This window comes from Colobus angolensis, unplaced genomic scaffold, assembly GCF_000951035.1.
Source record: "Colobus angolensis palliatus isolate OR3802 unplaced genomic scaffold, Cang.pa_1.0 Scaffold100, whole genome shotgun sequence".
Classification (NCBI taxonomy): Eukaryota; Metazoa; Chordata; class Mammalia; order Primates; family Cercopithecidae; genus Colobus; species Colobus angolensis.
Window position 1 is genome coordinate 3,316,088 of NW_012110920.1, and position 18,970 is coordinate 3,335,057.

Genomic DNA, 18,970 nt, shown 5'->3' on the forward strand with positions numbered 1-18,970 from the left:
GGAGAGTCTGCGAATTCCTAGAAGAAACAGACAACAGCATCTAGTGCTGGTTTTTTAAACATAGACTCCTTTCTTAAAATAAAAGTCTTGCATAGAGCCTGAATATATGAAAAAGATCAAAGCAGTATTTTTATTGGTATAAATCTACTTTTAAAGTACAAATTTATAGAGTACTTATTATATCATCAGTCAATGAGAACAATGAGGCTGTTTTCATGAACTAAAAATATTGAGATCAGGATTATGAATCAGTTATAGTTTTATATTCGTTTCAGCATCTGGTTTTGGTTTAGGTAGCCCAATATCAAGAAAATTCTGATTAGCATAGATGAGTTATTGTAATCTTGAGCTTTAAACTGATTTAGATGGAAAAAAGAAGATATTTTTGTTTAAAAGTTGAGTCATTATCATCACCTAGCAGCTATTCCCCTTCATAAATATTAATTGGATAAGCCCCAACATGTATAATAGGCATTGCAACAACTAACAGTGAGATGGTATGATATTAAGCATGTTGATTTTCACTACCCAACCATAGTCTAACATGAACCCAGCCTAGGCCCTTGAGCCTTCTATGGCATGTGATTAAAGCTTGCTGCTGTGTGTCAAGTTATAGGCTCACCTGTACAGCTTTGTTGGAGGAGGTACACATAGGCTTGAATGAAAAAAGAAGCCTATGCAAAGCTACATGTATTCTAATCAATAGCATATTGTTCAGAAGTTCCAAGGCATACAGTGATTCTTTCTTCCAGGGTTTGCATAAAACAATGCTAGCAGCCTGCGACACATTGTGGTGGTATGTAATGCAGGGAAACTGGGTCCTGGGTCTCTTGCTCATGTCAATAAGGGTTGCTCATATGAATGGATGTGTCACCATTTTTTAAATTGAAATGTGATTTTCTGCTAATTCCAGAGTGTCTCAGAACACAGTTTAAAAGCTCCTGCTCACTGAAGCCAATACTAATACTGTAACTATTGCACAAAATGCTGTAAGAATGGAAATAAATACATGTGGTAAAAGTACTTGTAGCACCTTGCAAGTTCTGTTTTCTTCTTTTTCTTTTGTTTTGAGACGGAGTCTTGCTCTCACCCAGGCTGGAATGCAGTGGCATGATCTCAGCTCACTGCAACCTCCGCCTCAGGGGTTCAAGTGATTCTCCTGCCTTAGCCTCCCAAGTAGCTGGGATTACAGGTGTGCACCATCCACACCCAGGTAATTTTGTATTTTTAGTAGAGATGGGGGTTTTGCCATGTTGGCCAGGCTGGTCTCGAACGCCTGACCTCAAGTGATCCACCGCCTTGGCCTCCCAAAGTGGTGGGATTACAGGCGTGAGCCACACCTTACAAGGTCTTGCTAAAACTTATTAGCATTAAGTGATAAGGCATTTTATTTTAAAAGATTTCTACTGCCAGCCATCCTCTTTATTGACCCACCTTTGTTCACTCATCCTTTCTTTTGAGGACACCCTGGGGATATGTGCTCTGCATCCTTTCCCATGGTGTTAGGTTGGTTTTACCCGCTCTGCTTCCTCTTTTGATCTGCAGTTTACCTTTCTGAGCTAGCTGGCCCTTTGTCTGTACCACCATTAAAGTTCTATTTTACTATAGGTCTTTCTTTGTCTCCCTTACTATATTGCAGCATTCGTACTTTTATAACCACTAAAGCCCCTAACACCATGCCGTGTTCATTTAAGATACAAATGTTTGTACATTTGTGGAATTGAATTGTGGCATCATTTGTGTGTATGTAAAGTGCTATAGGGAAAGAACCTGTATAGAACCCCCCCATCCATGTTCTCCTTTAAGAAACAGATTTAAACCAATTGTCAATGTAAAGTCTCATGAGATTTGCTCCTTTAAAAAGCATGCTTACTGAGGACATGGGTATCTTGCCGAGAGACACCACTTGATTAAAATGTAGATTAGATTATTTAGAATTTTGTAACTGAAATCTAATTGGAATCATTTTGAAAGTTTTCTTGCAGTGGAAACATCAGATGCCATGGAATGCATGTGTTCAAATATCTTACCATTTTGAATTTAGAATTGTTTCCTGTTCACTTTTTTTTTCCCCAGATACTAAACATTTTGAAAGGAGTAAATTAATTATATGTCTCTCTTTCTCTCAGCTAGTATATTTTTGATTTCCATAGAAATCTTTCAGTTTCTCTCAAAAGGTAAGTGTTGTCACAGTGATTGGCACTCTTAAGAGTTAGTGATTTTGGCTACAGAGGAGTGATGCCTGGGGCAGGGGGTGGGGACCTGGATACATGTTTAGAACATTTTCAATTTGGACTCTAATATTAATTGGTTTGAAGTAACTTCTTGGGTTGGGTTAGACAGATATTTGATTTGTCTGATGTTTTCTGAAGTCCAAGTAGGTGTGGCATGATAATTTGTTAATAGTTTTTACTACAGAATTGGAAAAGCCTAAGTTGAACTTCACCCTTTACAAATCACAAAGTGCCTCGCCTTTAGTGTTGAATGGAGGCAGTACTGACTCAAGAACTAAGCTACTCACAGCTCACTTTCTTTGTAGTAGCAGTTTGACTGGAGGGAGGAAGAGAGGACAAGAGGGAAAGAAACAGATCGTTATTATTTGCAGTGAATGAGAATACTTGCTTTGCAGTTATAGGCTTGGTTTGAATTCTGGAATTGCCACTTTTTAGCTATATGACCTTGGGCAAAGTGTTTAAAAATTTTTAGTCCACTTTTCCTCATCTGCCATATGTGGTTAATAACACCCACCTCATCAGGTAGTTGTGGGGTTTAAGTCAAACATGTATAAAGGGCCCAAATATATGTACAGTATCCCTTGATAAATAGTACTGCAAATTATTCCTACTTTTGTTTTTCTCCTTAAAGAAATCCAACTTCCAAATGTAGAACTTTCTGTTGCTTAAGTTAATGCTGAGTTGGTAATCAATAATTCTTTTGGATCACAATGTTTTCATTAGAAATGAGCATCTAGGGCCAGGCGTGGTGGCTCACACCTGTAATCCCAGCACTTTGGGAGGCCAAGGTGGGTGGATCACTTGAGGTTGGGACTTCAAGATCAGCCTGGCCGATATGGTGAAAACCCATCTCTACTAAAAATACAAAAATTTGCTGGGCGTGGTGGCAGGCGCCTATAATCCCAGCTACTAAGGAGGCTGAGGCAGGAGAATCTCTTGAACCTGGGAGACAGAGGTTACAGTGAACCAAGATTGTGCCACTGTACTCCAGCCTGGGTGACAGAGTGAGACTTCGTCTCAAAAAACAAAAAAGGAGTACCTTGGTTTAGCACTTTACTGCTCCACTCAAGCTGTAGACATTTTAGGAACACATATGTTCATGTATGGTTTGTGATCTTGATTGCATGGGACATGAGATTATGGCTCAATAAATGAAATCAAAACTTCCTTAGATATGTTCTGTGGAACTCCAGAGTTTTCAGTAATGTTTTAATGGCATACGTCTCCAAAGTTGCCTTTATTAAATCCTACAATGGATAAATTTGTGGGCATTTTGTAGTGCTGTAGTGATTTTTGTCTCTAGACAAAATCTCTAACTTTGGTTTCTACCGTAGAGATAAACCAAATGACTTAGTGGCTAAAGTGATGGACTTCAGAATCACCTTAGACCTGGTCTAGCCAGACAATGCAGAACTGTTGTTCTAGTCCCTGGCACCCTCTTACTTGTTGTGTTAGTCTTATTCGCTGTAGCCAAGTGACAACCTCTGTTTTCTAAAAGCTTCAGTTTTCTAATCAGTAGAAGGGGGATAATGGTAGTTCTTTTCTTGCAATGAAATGATAGGGCTTAGATGAGATAATACGTATAACGCATTCACCAAGTTCTTAGAACATAGTAGGTGCCTGATAATCCTGTTTCTCCTTCTACATCCCCTCTTCCCCCTCTCTCCTTCTTGTCCTTATTTTCTCCTTTTTTCTCCACTGAGTTTTTAGAAAAGGAGAAAACTAGAGAGGTGAGCTTCAGGAAAAATATCTTTATTTCTGGATTGGCTTTGATTGCTGTGATTTTAGGACACGGACTATAGTTGTAGATGTTGCCCTGGCTGCGTATCAACAATGACTTCTTTTCCTTGATGTTTCTCCACAGGAAGGATCAGAATGTTCTCTCTCCAGTCAACTGCTGGAATCTCCTCTTAAACCAGGTGAAACGGGAAAGCAGGGACCACACCACCCTGAGTGACATCTACCTGAATAACATCATTCCTCGATTTGTCCAAGTCAGCGAGGACTCAGGAAGACTCTTTAAAAAGGTACAGAGATATTTCTAGTCACAGAGGTTCTTGGGTGGAGCAATGACACAATTTTTGAAATTCTGTTAGGTATTATGTTGATTACCTGGGTGACAAAATTATCTGTACACCAAACCCCTGTGACATGCAATTTACCCATGTAACAAACTTGCACATATACCCCTTGAACCTAAAATAAAAGTTAGAAAGGAAAAATAAAAGAAAGAATATCTTATTGGCCCACTTCATGGGCTTTCCACTAGTCATTCCCTACTACATACTTGTGGAGAAAAAAATATTTGAATTGGCATTCCTTTCTTCCTTTCTGAGCTGAATTAATAGTAGCCTTGGGAAAGGAACCATTTGCAAGGTACAAACCCAGGACTGGTACCATAATTCATAAGCTGCATCTATTAACAAAAACTGTGTTTTGGGAAGTTTCCTTAAAGTGATTTGTGAAGCTTTTGAGCTTAAGCGGCCAACAGTGTCATTTTATGTTTTCCTATTCTAGTTCATTTAGCAAACTTATATACGTTTATGTTTTTAGTTTAGTTTTCTTCCCAGGGTCTCATCTTGGCCAAGGTAAGCTCAAAAGTGTGGTTATTATCGTGATGTGTCTTTGTCTTTGGGTCTCTGAATGCTTTCGGAACTCAATTGTTATCATACTTCCTTAGGTATAGGTTGAACAATTTGACTAAGGAAAACTCAAAATAATCATGATAATCTTAAGGAGCCAATTCACCTTACCTGTCAATGATGGACCTAGCCTCTTGAAAACCCAGGAAGCTCTTTTCTAAGCTGTCTCAGCTTGAGCTCAAAGTGGAATCATTTATTCATGAGGTTTGGTTACAAACAGCGGTGAAGGCCCCAACCATTATATATGATATGCCATGTCTACCATTCAAGCCTTGACATCCCCGGAAGACTTTTCAGAAGGCAAATAATCTTCCTATAAGTTATAGGTAGAAAAAGGTGATAGAGGGCTATTTAGAATTCATCAGTTTCCAGGTGACAAAATCCATTATTAAAATTTGAAAGTGTGAGAGAAAAGACTGGTAAACAGGATTGTAGTCAATACAGTCAAAGCTCTTTTTTTTTTTTTTTTTTGAGACGGAGTCTCGCTCTGTCGCCCAGGCTGGAGTGCAGTGGCTGGATCTCAGCTCACTGCAAGCTCCGCCTCCCGGGTTCACGCCATTCTCCTGCCTCAGCCTCCCGAGTAGCTGGGACTACAGGCGCCCGCCACGCCGCCCGGCTAGTTTTTTGTATTTTTTAGTAGAGACGGGGTTTCACAGTGTTAGCCAGGATGGTCTCGATCTCCTGACCTCGTGATCCGCCCGTCTTGGCCTCCCAAAGTGCTGGGATTACAGGCTTGAGCCACTGCGCCTGGCCAGTCAAAGCTCTTGATCAGCTTTCCAATTCTCAGTTAGGAAGTTTTCCAGATTTCACTAGATCTGGAATTAATACCCCATTTTTTTCTGTAATTACCAGCTTGATCAAATAACTGATTTGGAATCTTCCATCTAACTAATTGCATCTGTGAAGGTGCTTTCCCTGTGTCTTAGAGACAGAATATTGAGGGTACAATCATCTGTCAAAGAAAAGAAGGCAGAGAAAGATAACTCCTCCCAGAGCTCACTGGCTATTTTTAGTAGCCCGGCTATGCTGTGGTTGGGGCCACACTTCATTTCGGGGTGAGGGTACTTCTCACCATCTCCTCCATGGTTTCCAGCATCAGCTTCAGCTTGGTTGTCATTAATTTGAATTATTCTGCAATACTTCATGATGCGTGTGTGTGACTAAAATTAAAACTTATTTAGGTGAAATTTTGACAGCTTGTCTCTATGACCTTGACAGCCACTTTTAGACTATCTCAAGAAGGAAAGGGCTTGACTGATAGTTTCCTCCTCCGTTTTCTTTGTTCATCTGAGAAAACAACTTTTATAAGATCTGTTCACCTAGCTAGACTTCACCCAGTCTCTCAGCTCCCTTTTCTCCCAACCTTAGAAGGTTAGAGAAAAACCAAGCTGAGAGAATTTAATAGCCTCTCCAGATCTCAGAGATGCTTATACCGAAGGCAGCCAGATATCAAAGCCACAAGTGTTCCTGACTCTTCAAGTGCCCCATGTATATTTCACCAAAGGACTAGGTACATGGCACGTATACAAGGTGTGGGGCGTATGACCTCCATGAAAAAAATTTGTCTGTGAATGATATTCTTAGCCATGCGCTCAGGGTTGACTTCCTTAAGCTGTGTATTACTATGCTAGAGTGCGAGGAAGAACTTATTTCTCATAGGACTGTTTATATATTACATTTCACCAAAGAAAAGGATGCCTATCATAATTTAATAGCTATATGCATTTTCACAAACTGAATTCACACCTGTGTAACCAGCACCCAGATCAAGAAACAGAACATTTCTGTACCCTAGAAGCCCCCTCATATTCCCTTCGAGTCATCTCCCCACCCTAAATTTACTCAAGGATAACAACTGTCTTGACTTTTAACAGCAGAGATTAGCTTTGCTTGGTTTCATACTTTATATAAACAGAATTGCACAGTATGTACTCTTTTTTTGTCTGGTTTCTCTCAATATTATGTTTGTGAGATTTATTCATACTGTTGTGTATAGTTACAGATCATAGGAATTTCTCTTGATCTTTGTAACTTTGGATCAATTAAATTGTAGTCGATTAGAGACATGCCAATGATTACTATCCCACAGCATTAATAATTTCTTTTCTCCTTCCCTTGGCGGGGGGTTCCCATGTAGGCAGAAAACTCGTAAGTTAGGAGCTGGTTGGCAGATCATAAAAATAGATTCAGCCAAGCACTGTGGCTCATGCCTATAATCCCAACAACTCAGGAGGTCAAGGTGGGAAAAATGCTTGAGGCCAGAAGTTCAAAAACAACCTGGGCAACATAACAAGACCTTGTCTCTAAAAAAATTTAAAAAGTTAGCTGGGCATGGTGGCCTGTGCCTGTAGCCACAGCTACTTGGGATGCTGAGGCGAGAGTATTGCATGAGCCTAGGTGTTTGAGGATGCAGTCAGCCGTTATCATGCCACTGCACTCCAGCCTGGGCAACAGAGAGAGACCCTGACTCTTAAAAAAAAAAAAAATTGATTCATTCTATTTTGGCTGGGTAAAGAGCCTCTCTGCTTTCTAGTAATGGGCAAAGAAACATTCTTCATACCCCACCCCAGATTTTTAACCTCTTTTGTTTAGAGTGTTGTTGCATATGAAGAATTAGAATCCTACTGGTTAAGATAGTATCAGATTAGAGTCCTAAGGAATGTTCTCAGCCATTCTGTAGTTACATGAATCTTCCCTGGGATTTGCTTTGTGCTATCAGAGGAGACGCCTTTTCCAAGTGACCCTTTCTCTTGGGCCTAGCTCTGCTATTAACTGTGAGACCTTGGACAATGACTTCTTTTTGTGCCTCAGTTCCCTAAACTTTAAAAAAAGAGTGTGGTCTATATGATCTCCATGGTGCCTTCCAAATCCGGGATACCACAGTTCTGTGACGATAAGGGGATCTTACACTGGGGGCTTCCTTCCAGTTGTTAGGTTACCTTTGTTTAAATTGTGATAGGTAAATTGTAATCCCACAGATAAAGACAAACAAAAGTGGATATGGGTGTGGAGAGGGCTAGCTTCAGCAAATGAAGACCAAATTTCTTGAAGAATGAAGCATTACTTCAGGTGCTGATATCTACAATGTCAGCAACCAAGAAATACCAAATTGGGATCCAAATATATAAAATAGATATGTTTTACTGGTAAATTTGGTTCCAGTGGCAAAAGGAGCCATTTCTCTGGGGACTTAGGCTTAGAAAAGATACCTTAATTTCTGGTATGGCTGTACACACCTGTGCTTTATGTGAATTTGAGTCTGTTTGTCACTAGCCAAAGTCAACATTTTTAAAAATCTTGTTTTAATGTATAAACTTAAGGATTCACTGAAAATATTATGATGATAGAAGTCATTATATGTTGAACCTGTATGTGCCAGGTATTGTGTTAAGCACTTTATATGTATTATCTCCTTTAATCCTTACCATAATTTTATAAGGTAGTTACTATTGTTATCATCGATGTTTTATGAAGGAAGAAACTATGGCTTAAAGAGATTAAGCAGGCCAGGCACAGTGGCTCAAGCCTGTAATCCCAGCCCTTTGGGAGGTCGAGGTGGGAGGATCGCTTGAAGCAAGGAGTTCGAGACCAGCCTGGGCAACATAGCAAGACTGTCTCTACCCACCTCCCCCACCCCAAAAAAATTAGCTAGCCATGATGGTACACACCTGTAAGCCTAGCTAGCTAGGAGGCTGAGGCAGGAAGGATTGCTTGACCCCAGAGGTTTGAGGCTGCAGTGATCTATAATCATGCCACTGTACTCTAGCCTGAGTAACAGAGCGAGACCCTCTTTACAAAACAAAAAAAAACAAAAACAAAAAATAACAGAGGGCTGGGCGCGGTAGCTCCACGGCTGTAATCCTAGTGCTTCGGGAGGCCAAGGTGGGCAGTTCACCTGAGGTCAGGAGTTCAAGACCAGCTTGGCCAACATGGTGAAACCTCATCTCTACAAAAATACAAAAACTAGCCGGGCAAGATGGCCAGTGCCTGTAATCCCAGCTACTCGAGAGGCTGAGGCAGGAGAATCACTTGAACCCGGGAAGCGGAGGTTGCAGTGAGCAGAGATCATGCCATTGCACTTCAGCCTAGGCAACAGAGCGAGACTTCATCTCAAAAAAAAAAAAGAAGAGAGAGAGAGATTAAGAAAAATGAAATGAAGCTACTGTTTAACTCTAGTCACCTGGCTCTAGAATCCAACATTTTCATCTACATACTGTATTAGGATTCTCTAAGTATGTTGTGCAGAGAAGAGAAAATCCTGGATTTTCTCTTTTTCACTGAATTCAGATATTTCACTTATAGAATTAACCTAATTTTTTCTTTTGCACATAAACCTTCAAAGGGTATGGAGATGTTGAACATCAACATTGGATTGTTTTTCCTACCTGGGGTTGGGGCAGGCAGCTGGAAGTTGGGAATGAAATAGGGCAGCATGTTTACACTCCCCAGGGGCAAAATATCTCTGCCCCCTGTAAGAGGAAAACAAGGACTCATTAAATGTGAGAGCTGGCCCAAAATCTGACTCACAGCTAATTTAGCTAATTTAGGGATGTCAGGGTGGCTGCACAATTGGCCCCTCTATGGTATTGAACCCCCTTAAGGGATGCTCCTTGCTAGCCCTCTGGTTTGTGGTAAGGTCTGCTGGGACATATTTTACATTTTGCATGAAGCCATGTTGGAGATTCTATTAGCTAAATATAACATCTGGAGAAAGTAGCCTCCTGTCCACAGCTTAAAAACAGACTGACTTTGTCTAGGACTCCAGGGAAAATTGAGCCCGTTTGGTGCTCCTGACATCTCCTTTCATGTAATGAAAGCTCAGTCTGTCTAACCTCTGTTGGAACCAGGGTTTGGGCAAATATTATTGCTGCCACCTTCATTTGTTTAATGCGGTGGCTTCAAAAACTATGCCCAAAAACTGCCAAGTTTGGCTCCCATCTGCCTGTGGTCTCCGTGAGGGGCATGTTCTAAAGAAGCCCACCAAGAACAGATACAATTTTTCCCACTTGCTCAGTTTAAACTGAAATAAACTTGGGTGTGCTTTTTCCTACAGCAGAGAGGATAATCCTGTTTTCTCTTTTTACTTAGCTGGAACACACTAAAAGTACCTCTGACTTTGCTTTCTCAAATCACTGTTTCTAGCCCTTCATAGCTGCTCACACTTAAGCTTGGAAGCTGGTCAGTTCAGACAGTGCTAAGACTCAGTTGCATCCTTGTTTTTACAGCACTGCAGTGAACTGTACTCCTGTTTTACTGTTAGGCCTCTTAAGTTTCTATGGCAAAAACTTAGGTTAAATTGAAAAAGCCAAGTCAGATTCCCTGTAGACCAGTAGCTTTCAACTTTGCCTGAGCATGAAAGTTACTTGGGGAGTTTTAAAAAAATCTTTGTGACCTTGAATAAACAAAGGTTTCTTAGGATATAAAAAGCATGAACTATAAAATTTTATAAAGGATATATCAGACTTCCTCAAGTCTTGGACTTTTGTTCTTGGAAAGACTTTATTTACAAAATGAAAGACAAGACGCAGACTATGAGAAACTACTTGTATATCTGACAAGGACTTATATCAGAATACAGAATAAAGAACTCTTGAGAACTCAGTAATAAGACAGACTGCCCAAATTTTTTAAAATGGAAAAAGGTTTTAATGAACATTTCACTAATAAAAATATATAAATGGCTAATCAGCACATGAAAATATGCTGAATATCATCAGTCATGATGGAAACGCAAGTTAAAACTGTAAGAAGATATAGGTTCACTAGGAAGGTTAAAATTAAAACATCTGGCAATACCAAGTGTTAAGGAAGTTGGCCAGAACCCTCATATTTTGCTGGTGAGAGTGTGAAAATGGTACAACCACTTTGGAAAATAGTGGCAGTTTCTTATGACATTAAATATGTACTTGTCATATGACCCAGTAATTCCAGGTATTTATAGGCATCTACCCAAGAGAAATAAAAGCATATGTGTAAACAAAGACTTGCACCTGAATATTCATAAAGTTTTGGAATAGGCTGCGTAATGCCCCCCTCAAAAAAAAAAAAAAAAAAAAAGAGGTGCATATTCTAACCTCTGGAACCTGTGAATGCTACCGTATGCATGTAATACTTTGCAGATATGACTAATTTGAGGATCTTGTGATGGGGATATTTATTATGCTTGATTAGCCAGGTGGGCCCTAAATGCAATCACAAGTATCCTCATAAGAAGGAGATTACAGATAAAAGAGAGGAAGGTCATGTGATAGAAGCAGAGGGAAGCAGAGTCATAGAGAGAGGATGCTATGCCACTGACTTTGAATATGGAGGAAATGGCCATGAGCCAATGAATACAGCTCTAGATGCTAGAAAAGGCAAGGAAGCGGATTCTTCCTGAGAGCCTCCAGAGCAGAAGCAGCCCTGCTGACACACTGGTTTCAGCCCAGTGAAGTTGGTTTTGGAGTTCTGACCTCCAGAACTCTAAGAGAACAAATGTATGTTGTTTTAAGCCACCATGTTTGCAGTAATTTGTTACAGCTGCCTTAGGTACTTCATTCATAATAGCCCAAACTGGAAACAACCCAAATGTCCATCAACAGATGAATGGAAAAACATATTGTAGTGTATCCATATATTAATACTACTCAGCAATAAGAAGGGAAATGCTGATACAATGTAAATGAGGTCAAAAAACATTATGTTGATAAAAAGAAGCCAAGCACAATGAGTACATTCTGTATGATTCCATTTCTATAAAATTTTAGAAAAGACAAATCTGATCTATAGTGATAGAGAATAGATCATTGATTGATTGCCTTGGGGTCAGAATGGGGATGAAGGATTGACTGCTGAGGGACACGAGGGAATTTGTAGGGTTTTTATAGCCTACATTATATAACATTTTAAATGATGCTTTATAACATTTTTATAATGTTACATAATCTTGATCATGGTGGTACATTAGACAGAATTTATCATATTGTACACTTAAAATGTGTACATTTTATTATGTAAATTATGCCTCAATAAAGTTGATCTAATTTAAAAAACACCCATGCCAAGACCCTACCCCAGCACAATTGAGTCAGAGTCTGTAGAATAGGGCCTGGGTGACTGTTGCCTACAGCCAGGACTGAGAATCCCTGCTGCAGTGTTTTTCATCTTGGGGAAACTGCAGAGCATGGAGAATATCTGATGCCCTAAGATCCTGTCTATCTGTATGTGAGCCGTGTTTGCCTGTGCAACAGACAGTGTTAAAGCATCTAGGCTAGTTTCTCTAGGCAACCCGTTGTGGTTTCCTACTTTATTCTTGGAGGGTGATGAAGGGTGAAGTTCGCTTCAGGTAAATAAATCTGGTGACAAAGGGTGAATCTGGCTTCCTTCACACTGCAGAAAGTGGGGAATGCATGAAGAGTGCTGAGGAAGGAATGTAAGAGGCTCAGTTAATACTTTTCCCCAGGGCCCTGGAGATGTTAAACATGTCCTTTTGCCATTAGTGAATCAGTCACAAGAGAATTGCCACAACAGTCAGATTTCTTTTGGCACTGAGGAAATGAATCTGATAGTTAAAAAGGATAAAGGAGATTTAAAACTAAAAGCAGTGCATGTTACCTATCTGTTTGGTATCCCTTTGGACTGGGATAGGATTTCCTATGGTGTGTTTTGAGTCCAGCTGTTTGGCATGTGTGAGGAGAGTGAATAATGATACTGTGAGAAGGCATGTTGGGTGGTGTGATGGTCATAAATAAGAAGAGAAGAAGTGATCCACAATGCTGTTATAGTTGAATGTCCCTGGTAGGTGCTGTTGATTGAATGAATGGAGAAAAAGAATGGTTTTCCAAGGTTGTGTCCCTGTGCTCTGCCCCCTTAAGAAAGGGTTTAACGCTTTGGGAGAAGGAGTAGATGAGTGATTTAACCCTCCCTCCCTTCCCCGTCCACCATATCCCTCCTGCTCCTCTGAACTCAGTATCTGTTATTGGACTGAATTTCCTCCACAATATAGCATGGTCACTAACAGTGTTTGCACAGTGCTTTACAGACAGCTGTTCCAGTTGCCCAATTTATCTTGTTGGTAGCAAAAATCTGTTCTAATTAATTGAGCTTTATTCTCTCATATCTGATGAAAAGATCCTCTTTGGGGAAAAGAATAGGATGTGAAACTGAGCTTATTTGAGTAGGGAATGGAAGGCTGCCAGCTACTTCAAAGGTATCTCTGCTGATAAGGGGCATCAGGTTTACTGCCAAAGCCAACACCAAGGGGAGCTTTGCAGCTAGTGCTGTTGGGGGTGTTTTAGCTTTGGTTTCTGTGACACTGGGTCAGCAGCATCTGTGTGCTCTCCCTTGAGGCTGCTCTCTGGGTGGTCCAGGCTTTTATTTGGACTTAGGAAGGTGCAGCTCAAAGGGATTGCATGCATCAAAGATGTCTGTAGTCTTTTGCTTAGGTTAGTTTGTGTGTTTGCCTTTTTGGTGTTTTAGTTCTTAGGTATCTGCCTTTTCTAAAAGAGCTCAAGGTGCTATATTTGGAACTTTCAAAGGTATAATAGTACTTCAATTTGTATAAATCAAAGGATTATTAAGGGAATCTAAAGAATATAATGGAATATGGGAAATGGAATATGGGAAAGAGAGGTGCAGTAGACAAAAAATAAAAGTGTCCATATGCAACCTTGTATTGGAATACTACCCTAAATTAGGAGATTATACGGTCAATGAGTATTTTAGTGAATACTGTATACACAGCATTATGCTGCTAGGTGCTTAAAATAGCTTGAAAATCAAATTGAGGAATAAGATTTGTCTCCCAAGGAAGCTTTGGGTTTTTGGTTTATTTAGGTCTTTCAAAACTTTCTGTGGGATGATGATGACAAAATAATAATAGTAATCTTTTGTAAAATTCACACTGTGAATACCTCCCACTGTAGTAGGCCCTAGATGTGTATTTTCTCTGAACCTTTCATCTATTTTTGCAAAGTTTTTTTCCTAAACTATTTATGAAAGTTAAAATACTTAGAGAAAATGCACATATTATAAAGTGTACAGCTCAATGAATTTTTACAAACCGAACACAACTATGTAATCAGCACCCAGATGAAGAATGTTACTAGTATCCCATGAACCCTCCTTCTCTCCACTTCAAGTCATTACTCTCTGAAGGTTAACCATTATCATGACTTCTAACACAATATAAGTATTTGCCCATTTTTAAAAATTTGTTTATGTAAAGGGAATCAGATAATTTTTTTCAACAATTTAAATATGTAATTCTTTTGTCTTCTGGCCTCCATTATTTCTGATGAGAAATCAGCTGTGGTTCTTAGGTTCTTATTATTGCTTACTTGTGTGTAATGTATCATCTTTTTGTTTGTTTGTTTTAAAGAGATGGAGTCTGTGTTCCCCAGCCTGGAGTCCTGTGGCATGATTACAGCTCACTGTAGACTCGAACTTCTGTGCTCAAGCAATCCCAGTCCTTCCATCTTGGCCTCCCAAAGTGGTGGGATTATAGGCTTGAGCCGCCGTGCCCAGCCCTTCTTTATTTGGCTGCTTCCAATATTTATTCATTTTCTTTGGTTTTTAGTACTTTGACTACCATAAGAGTGTAAGCGTGGTTTTCATTGTATTCATTTGGCTTGGATAAATATAATACTCAGACAATCCCTGATCTGTCAAATATCTAATTTGCAGAAATTATAGGAAAAATATCAGATTTTTGCTCAACTTGAGAAAAAATTTTGGCAAATAATTTTTTGTGTCCCATCTCTCCTTCCTGTTTTGCTTTGATATCAATTGCATGTATGTTAGACTGCTTGATTCAGTCCCGCAGCTTGTTGATGTTCTGTCCATTTTTTTTCAAATTTTTGTTTTCTGTATACCTTAGTTTAGATGATTTCTAAAGTTTGCCAATTTGGCTGAGCGTGGTGGCTCACACCTGTAATTCCAGCACTTTTGGGAGGCCAAGGCGGGTGGATCACTTGAGGTCAGGAGTTCGAGACCAGCCTGGCCAACATGGTGAAACCCCTTCTCTACTGAAAATACAAAAATTAGCTGGGCGTGATGGTACGTGCCTGTAATCCCAGCTACTCAGGAGGCTGAGGCAGGAGAATCACTTGAACCCGGAAGGTGGAGTTTGCAGTGAGCTGAGATTGCGCCGTTGCACTCCAGCCTGGATGACAGAGCGAGACTCCATCTCAAAACAAACAAACAAACAAAATACCAGTTATTTCTTTTGTTCATCTAAGATGCTATAAATGCCATCCAATGCATTTTTTTATTTCAGATGTGTGTATATATGTGTGTGTGTGTGTGTATATATATATATATATATATTTTTTTTTTTTTTCTTTGAGATGAAGACTCACTTTGTCACCCAGGTTGGAGTGCAGTTTTGTGATCATAGCTCATTGTACTCTCAAACCCTTGGGCTCAAGCGATCCTCCCACCTCAGCTTCTCATGTGTCTGAGACTACAGGTGTGTACCATCATGCTTGGCTAATTTTTTTAGAGTCTCGCCGTGGTGCCCATGCTACACTTTAACTCCAGGGCTCAAGTGATCCTTCCCCTTCAGCCTCCCAATTATTGTATGGATATTTTAAAAACATAGTTGGTACTTACTTAAAACTTCTTGTCTGCTATTTTTAACATTGACATTATCTCTAGGTCTGTTTATTGATTTTTCCTTTTGAACATGAATCTTTACATGCCTATTAATCTTTTATTGCATATTGGACATCGTAGATAATATATCATAGAAACTCTAGGTGTACTTATCTTCCTCTGAAGAGTGTGAAGTTTTATTCTAGGAGGCTATTAAATTACTGGTTGATCACCTTGAACTTGTGGGGGCTTGGCTTTATACTTTGTTACAGTGGGTATATTTTGGTTTTGCCCTTCATCTTAGAATATACTATATACTTAAGGCATGGCCTTTCTGGTGTTTCCATGGGAAGCCCAAGATGTTTATCAAGCCCCTCTAACTTGGCAGGCTTTGAATGCCAAATTCTATCTTCCCTACAGTGGACAGCGCCTAAGACGACCAACTATCCTGTTTGCCTTGGGCTGAGGGGGTTCCCAGGACATGAGACTTCTAGTTTTAGCTGGTAAACTGTTGATGGCATTTGGGTAGTTATCAGTTTCAGGCTATTATGCGTGTTATAAATAATGCTGCTATGAACATTATATTGGGAAGTTATTCTTTCCAATGTATGGTTGAACCTGGTCACAAGCCAGGCTTTAAGAATAGTGAATTCAAAACTTTTTCTCTCTCTTTGTCTCTCTTTCTCTTTCTCTCCCTCCTCTGTCTGCCTCTCTCCCTCCCCCTCTTCTTTCTCCCATTCTGCCTTCCCTTTCTTCTCCTCTCTCTTTCCTTTTCATCTTTCCTTCTCTGTCTCTTGTTTCCTCCCTCCCTTCCTTTTCTCTATTCTTTTGAATAATCTTTTAAATTTTATCATAGATGTATGTTATAGAAAATTTTAAAATACAGAAAGTAAAAATATGATTTAAAAAAACAGATTGATTGTACATACTATTTTGTAATCTACTGCTTTAGTCAAGACCTTCTTCTTTATATTTCAACAAACTTTGTCTCATCTCATACCCAGCCCATGTAAAGATTTCATTAATTACCCTAAAAATCTCTTTGACAACTAGTTTGTTCAAGCCAGTATCTAATACACACTAGTTTTATGTCCCTTAAGTGTACTTTAATCTAGTATTGTTTTCTTTCCATGAAACAAACAATACTAGATTTTTGTATTGGCAAGACCAAGCCAGATGTCCTGCAAAATCTCCCATCTTCTAGATTTGTCTGGTTGTTTACTTGTGTTGTTAAGCTTCTGCCTGTATCCCATATTTCCTGTAAATTGGAAGTTGGTTCTAAAGATCCAAGTGGATTCAAGTGACTTAGAATTCATAATAAGTAATGTTAGTACTTCATGTAGCATCAGAGCAGGAAGTACATAACATCTAGTTAATCCACTGATAGTGATGCTAATATTGGCACCCTCTAGAATAGGGTGGTGATAGTCTGACCCTTCCATTTTCTAGTTACATTTTTTTTTATCACATAATAGAAACCTGATTGTAAGGTGTTATTCATGGTGTCAGCCTACAAATATTGGGTGCCAGTTCAGTCATTCATCTGATAATTTTAGACAAGTTACTTTTTGTCATCTCTGTACCTCCCTTACTTGACTGTAAGATGCCTCTCTGAGGCTGGGCGCAGTGGCTTATGCCTGTAATCCCAGCACTTTGGGAGGCGGAGGCAGGTAGATCACCTGAGGTCAGGAGTTTGAGACCAGCCTGACCAACATGGTGAAACCCCGTCTCTACTAAAAATACAGAAATTAGCCGAGCGTCGTGGTGTATTCCTATAATCTCAGCTACTCAGGAGGCTGAGGCAGGAGAATCGCTTGAACCTGGGAGGTGGAGGTTGCAGTGAGCCAAGATTGTGCTGTTGCACTCCAGCCTGGGTGACAGAGTGAAACTCCAACTAAAAAAAAAAAAAAAAAAAAAAAAAAAAAGATGCCTCTCTGAGAAAAGGAGAGGATTGTTAGTATAGCTCATCAGGCACCATGCAAATAGTAGTTTGTAAAAACGTATTAGTCTTGGGAGAAACCATGCACACGAATAGTGTGCAAGCTGACTAGGTATCAATTTGTTATTATTAAGAATCATAGCAATAATTTTTTTTTAAAAAAGCATAATTCTAAATGAGTACTAACCATGCCTAGGGATGTGCTAGGTGTTTTACATGTATTAACCTGTTTAATCTCATCACAACACTTTGAGATGAGTACTGGTTTTATCATCCACATTTGTAGATAAGAGCATGGGCAGGGGGTTTAAGCAATTTACTCAAGATTATACAGCTGGTTGATGGGAGAAATGGGATTCAAGCCTAGGCAGTTGGCTTCCCCTGATCTCTTCACATCATCATGCTCTGCTGCCTTGCATGTAGGAAGGTGGCAGTCATATTGGTAAGCTAAAGAACCAGTGTTTGTGCAAGGAATTAATGGCTTATGCATTCTGCAGTCATACGTTGCTGTGCTTCTGTCAGGTCAGAATTTCCATTGTGCTATTCTGATTCTGCCTCTTGCCCAGCTTGTCCAGAGAGGGTAGGCACCTTTGATTTTAGCCACCCTTGTTGCAGGACAGGCTTCTATTAATTCTCCTATTTACCTTTGTCAAAACTTTTTCTTTGAATTCCTCCCTGCTTGTCTGAGCATGATTTTTATTTAGAGTGAGGACAAAATTTAAATTTTCCTTCTTTTGACACAGCATCTTCAGTTTTTTTCATTTTCATCTTCTTTCCTTGTAATACTGGACTTTCTCTGGTCTCTTAGTTTTTCTACTGGATCCTACCTTTCTTTGATTTTAAGCCCAGCCCTTGGGGTTTTTTGTTTTGCTTTTCTTTTTTTCCTTTTTCTCTGTTCTCTACAAATCATTTGGGTCTACATCCAGCTTTTCCCAGCATTTACTCAACATGAAACTTCCAGTTATAGATTAATTTGAATTCTTTGCACTAATTATTTAAAAGACCATAGGAACCTAGGAGCCTCCCTTTTAATGGTCTCAAGAGCTCCCAGAATCATCCTCTTGGTAAGCTAAGCAGTTATTAGTAAGACCCAGGGACAGGACTAAGAAGTAACATCTTCTATTTTTATTTTAGTTTTCCTTTAATTTGGAAGCAGACAAACAAAAAACCCTTCAGCTTAGATTTTTCTCAATTGTTAAAGTGATACTGAGCTTCAGTTAAGGCTATGAAAGAAAAGAAAAAAATTTTTAGAAGTAGTAACATGTTTTTTCAAGATATTGTGGAGAAAAACATAATAAAAAGAAAATAGTAATTACTTGGAATCATGATTAACATTTTGATGTATTTCCTTCCAATCTTTTTTGTACCTTTTTTTAAAAAATTAGAGTTACCTTGTATATTAAGCTTAGTGTAATTTTTTTTCATTTAACATTTGGAGTAAGCATTTTTATCATGTCATCGCATCTTCTTTTAAATGTTGCTTATTTGGCGGGGCGCGGTGCCTCAAGCCTGTAATCCCAGCACTTTGGGAGGCCGAGACGGGCGGATCACGAGGTCAGGAGATGGAGACCATCCTGGCTAAC

General features: G+C 39.5%; 1 protein-coding gene across 1 annotated transcript in view; it reads left to right on the forward strand.

Moving 5' to 3' along the window:
• Nucleotides 1-18,970, forward strand: part of SRGAP2 (SLIT-ROBO Rho GTPase activating protein 2) — a 263,500-nt gene that overhangs the window by 139,344 nt on the left and 105,186 nt on the right. The window contains exon 4 of the mRNA XM_011937394.1: nt 4,099-4,261. Within this exon, the coding sequence (XP_011792784.1) occupies nt 4,099-4,261 (163 nt within the window). The remainder of the gene's footprint in view (nt 1-4,098; nt 4,262-18,970) is intronic.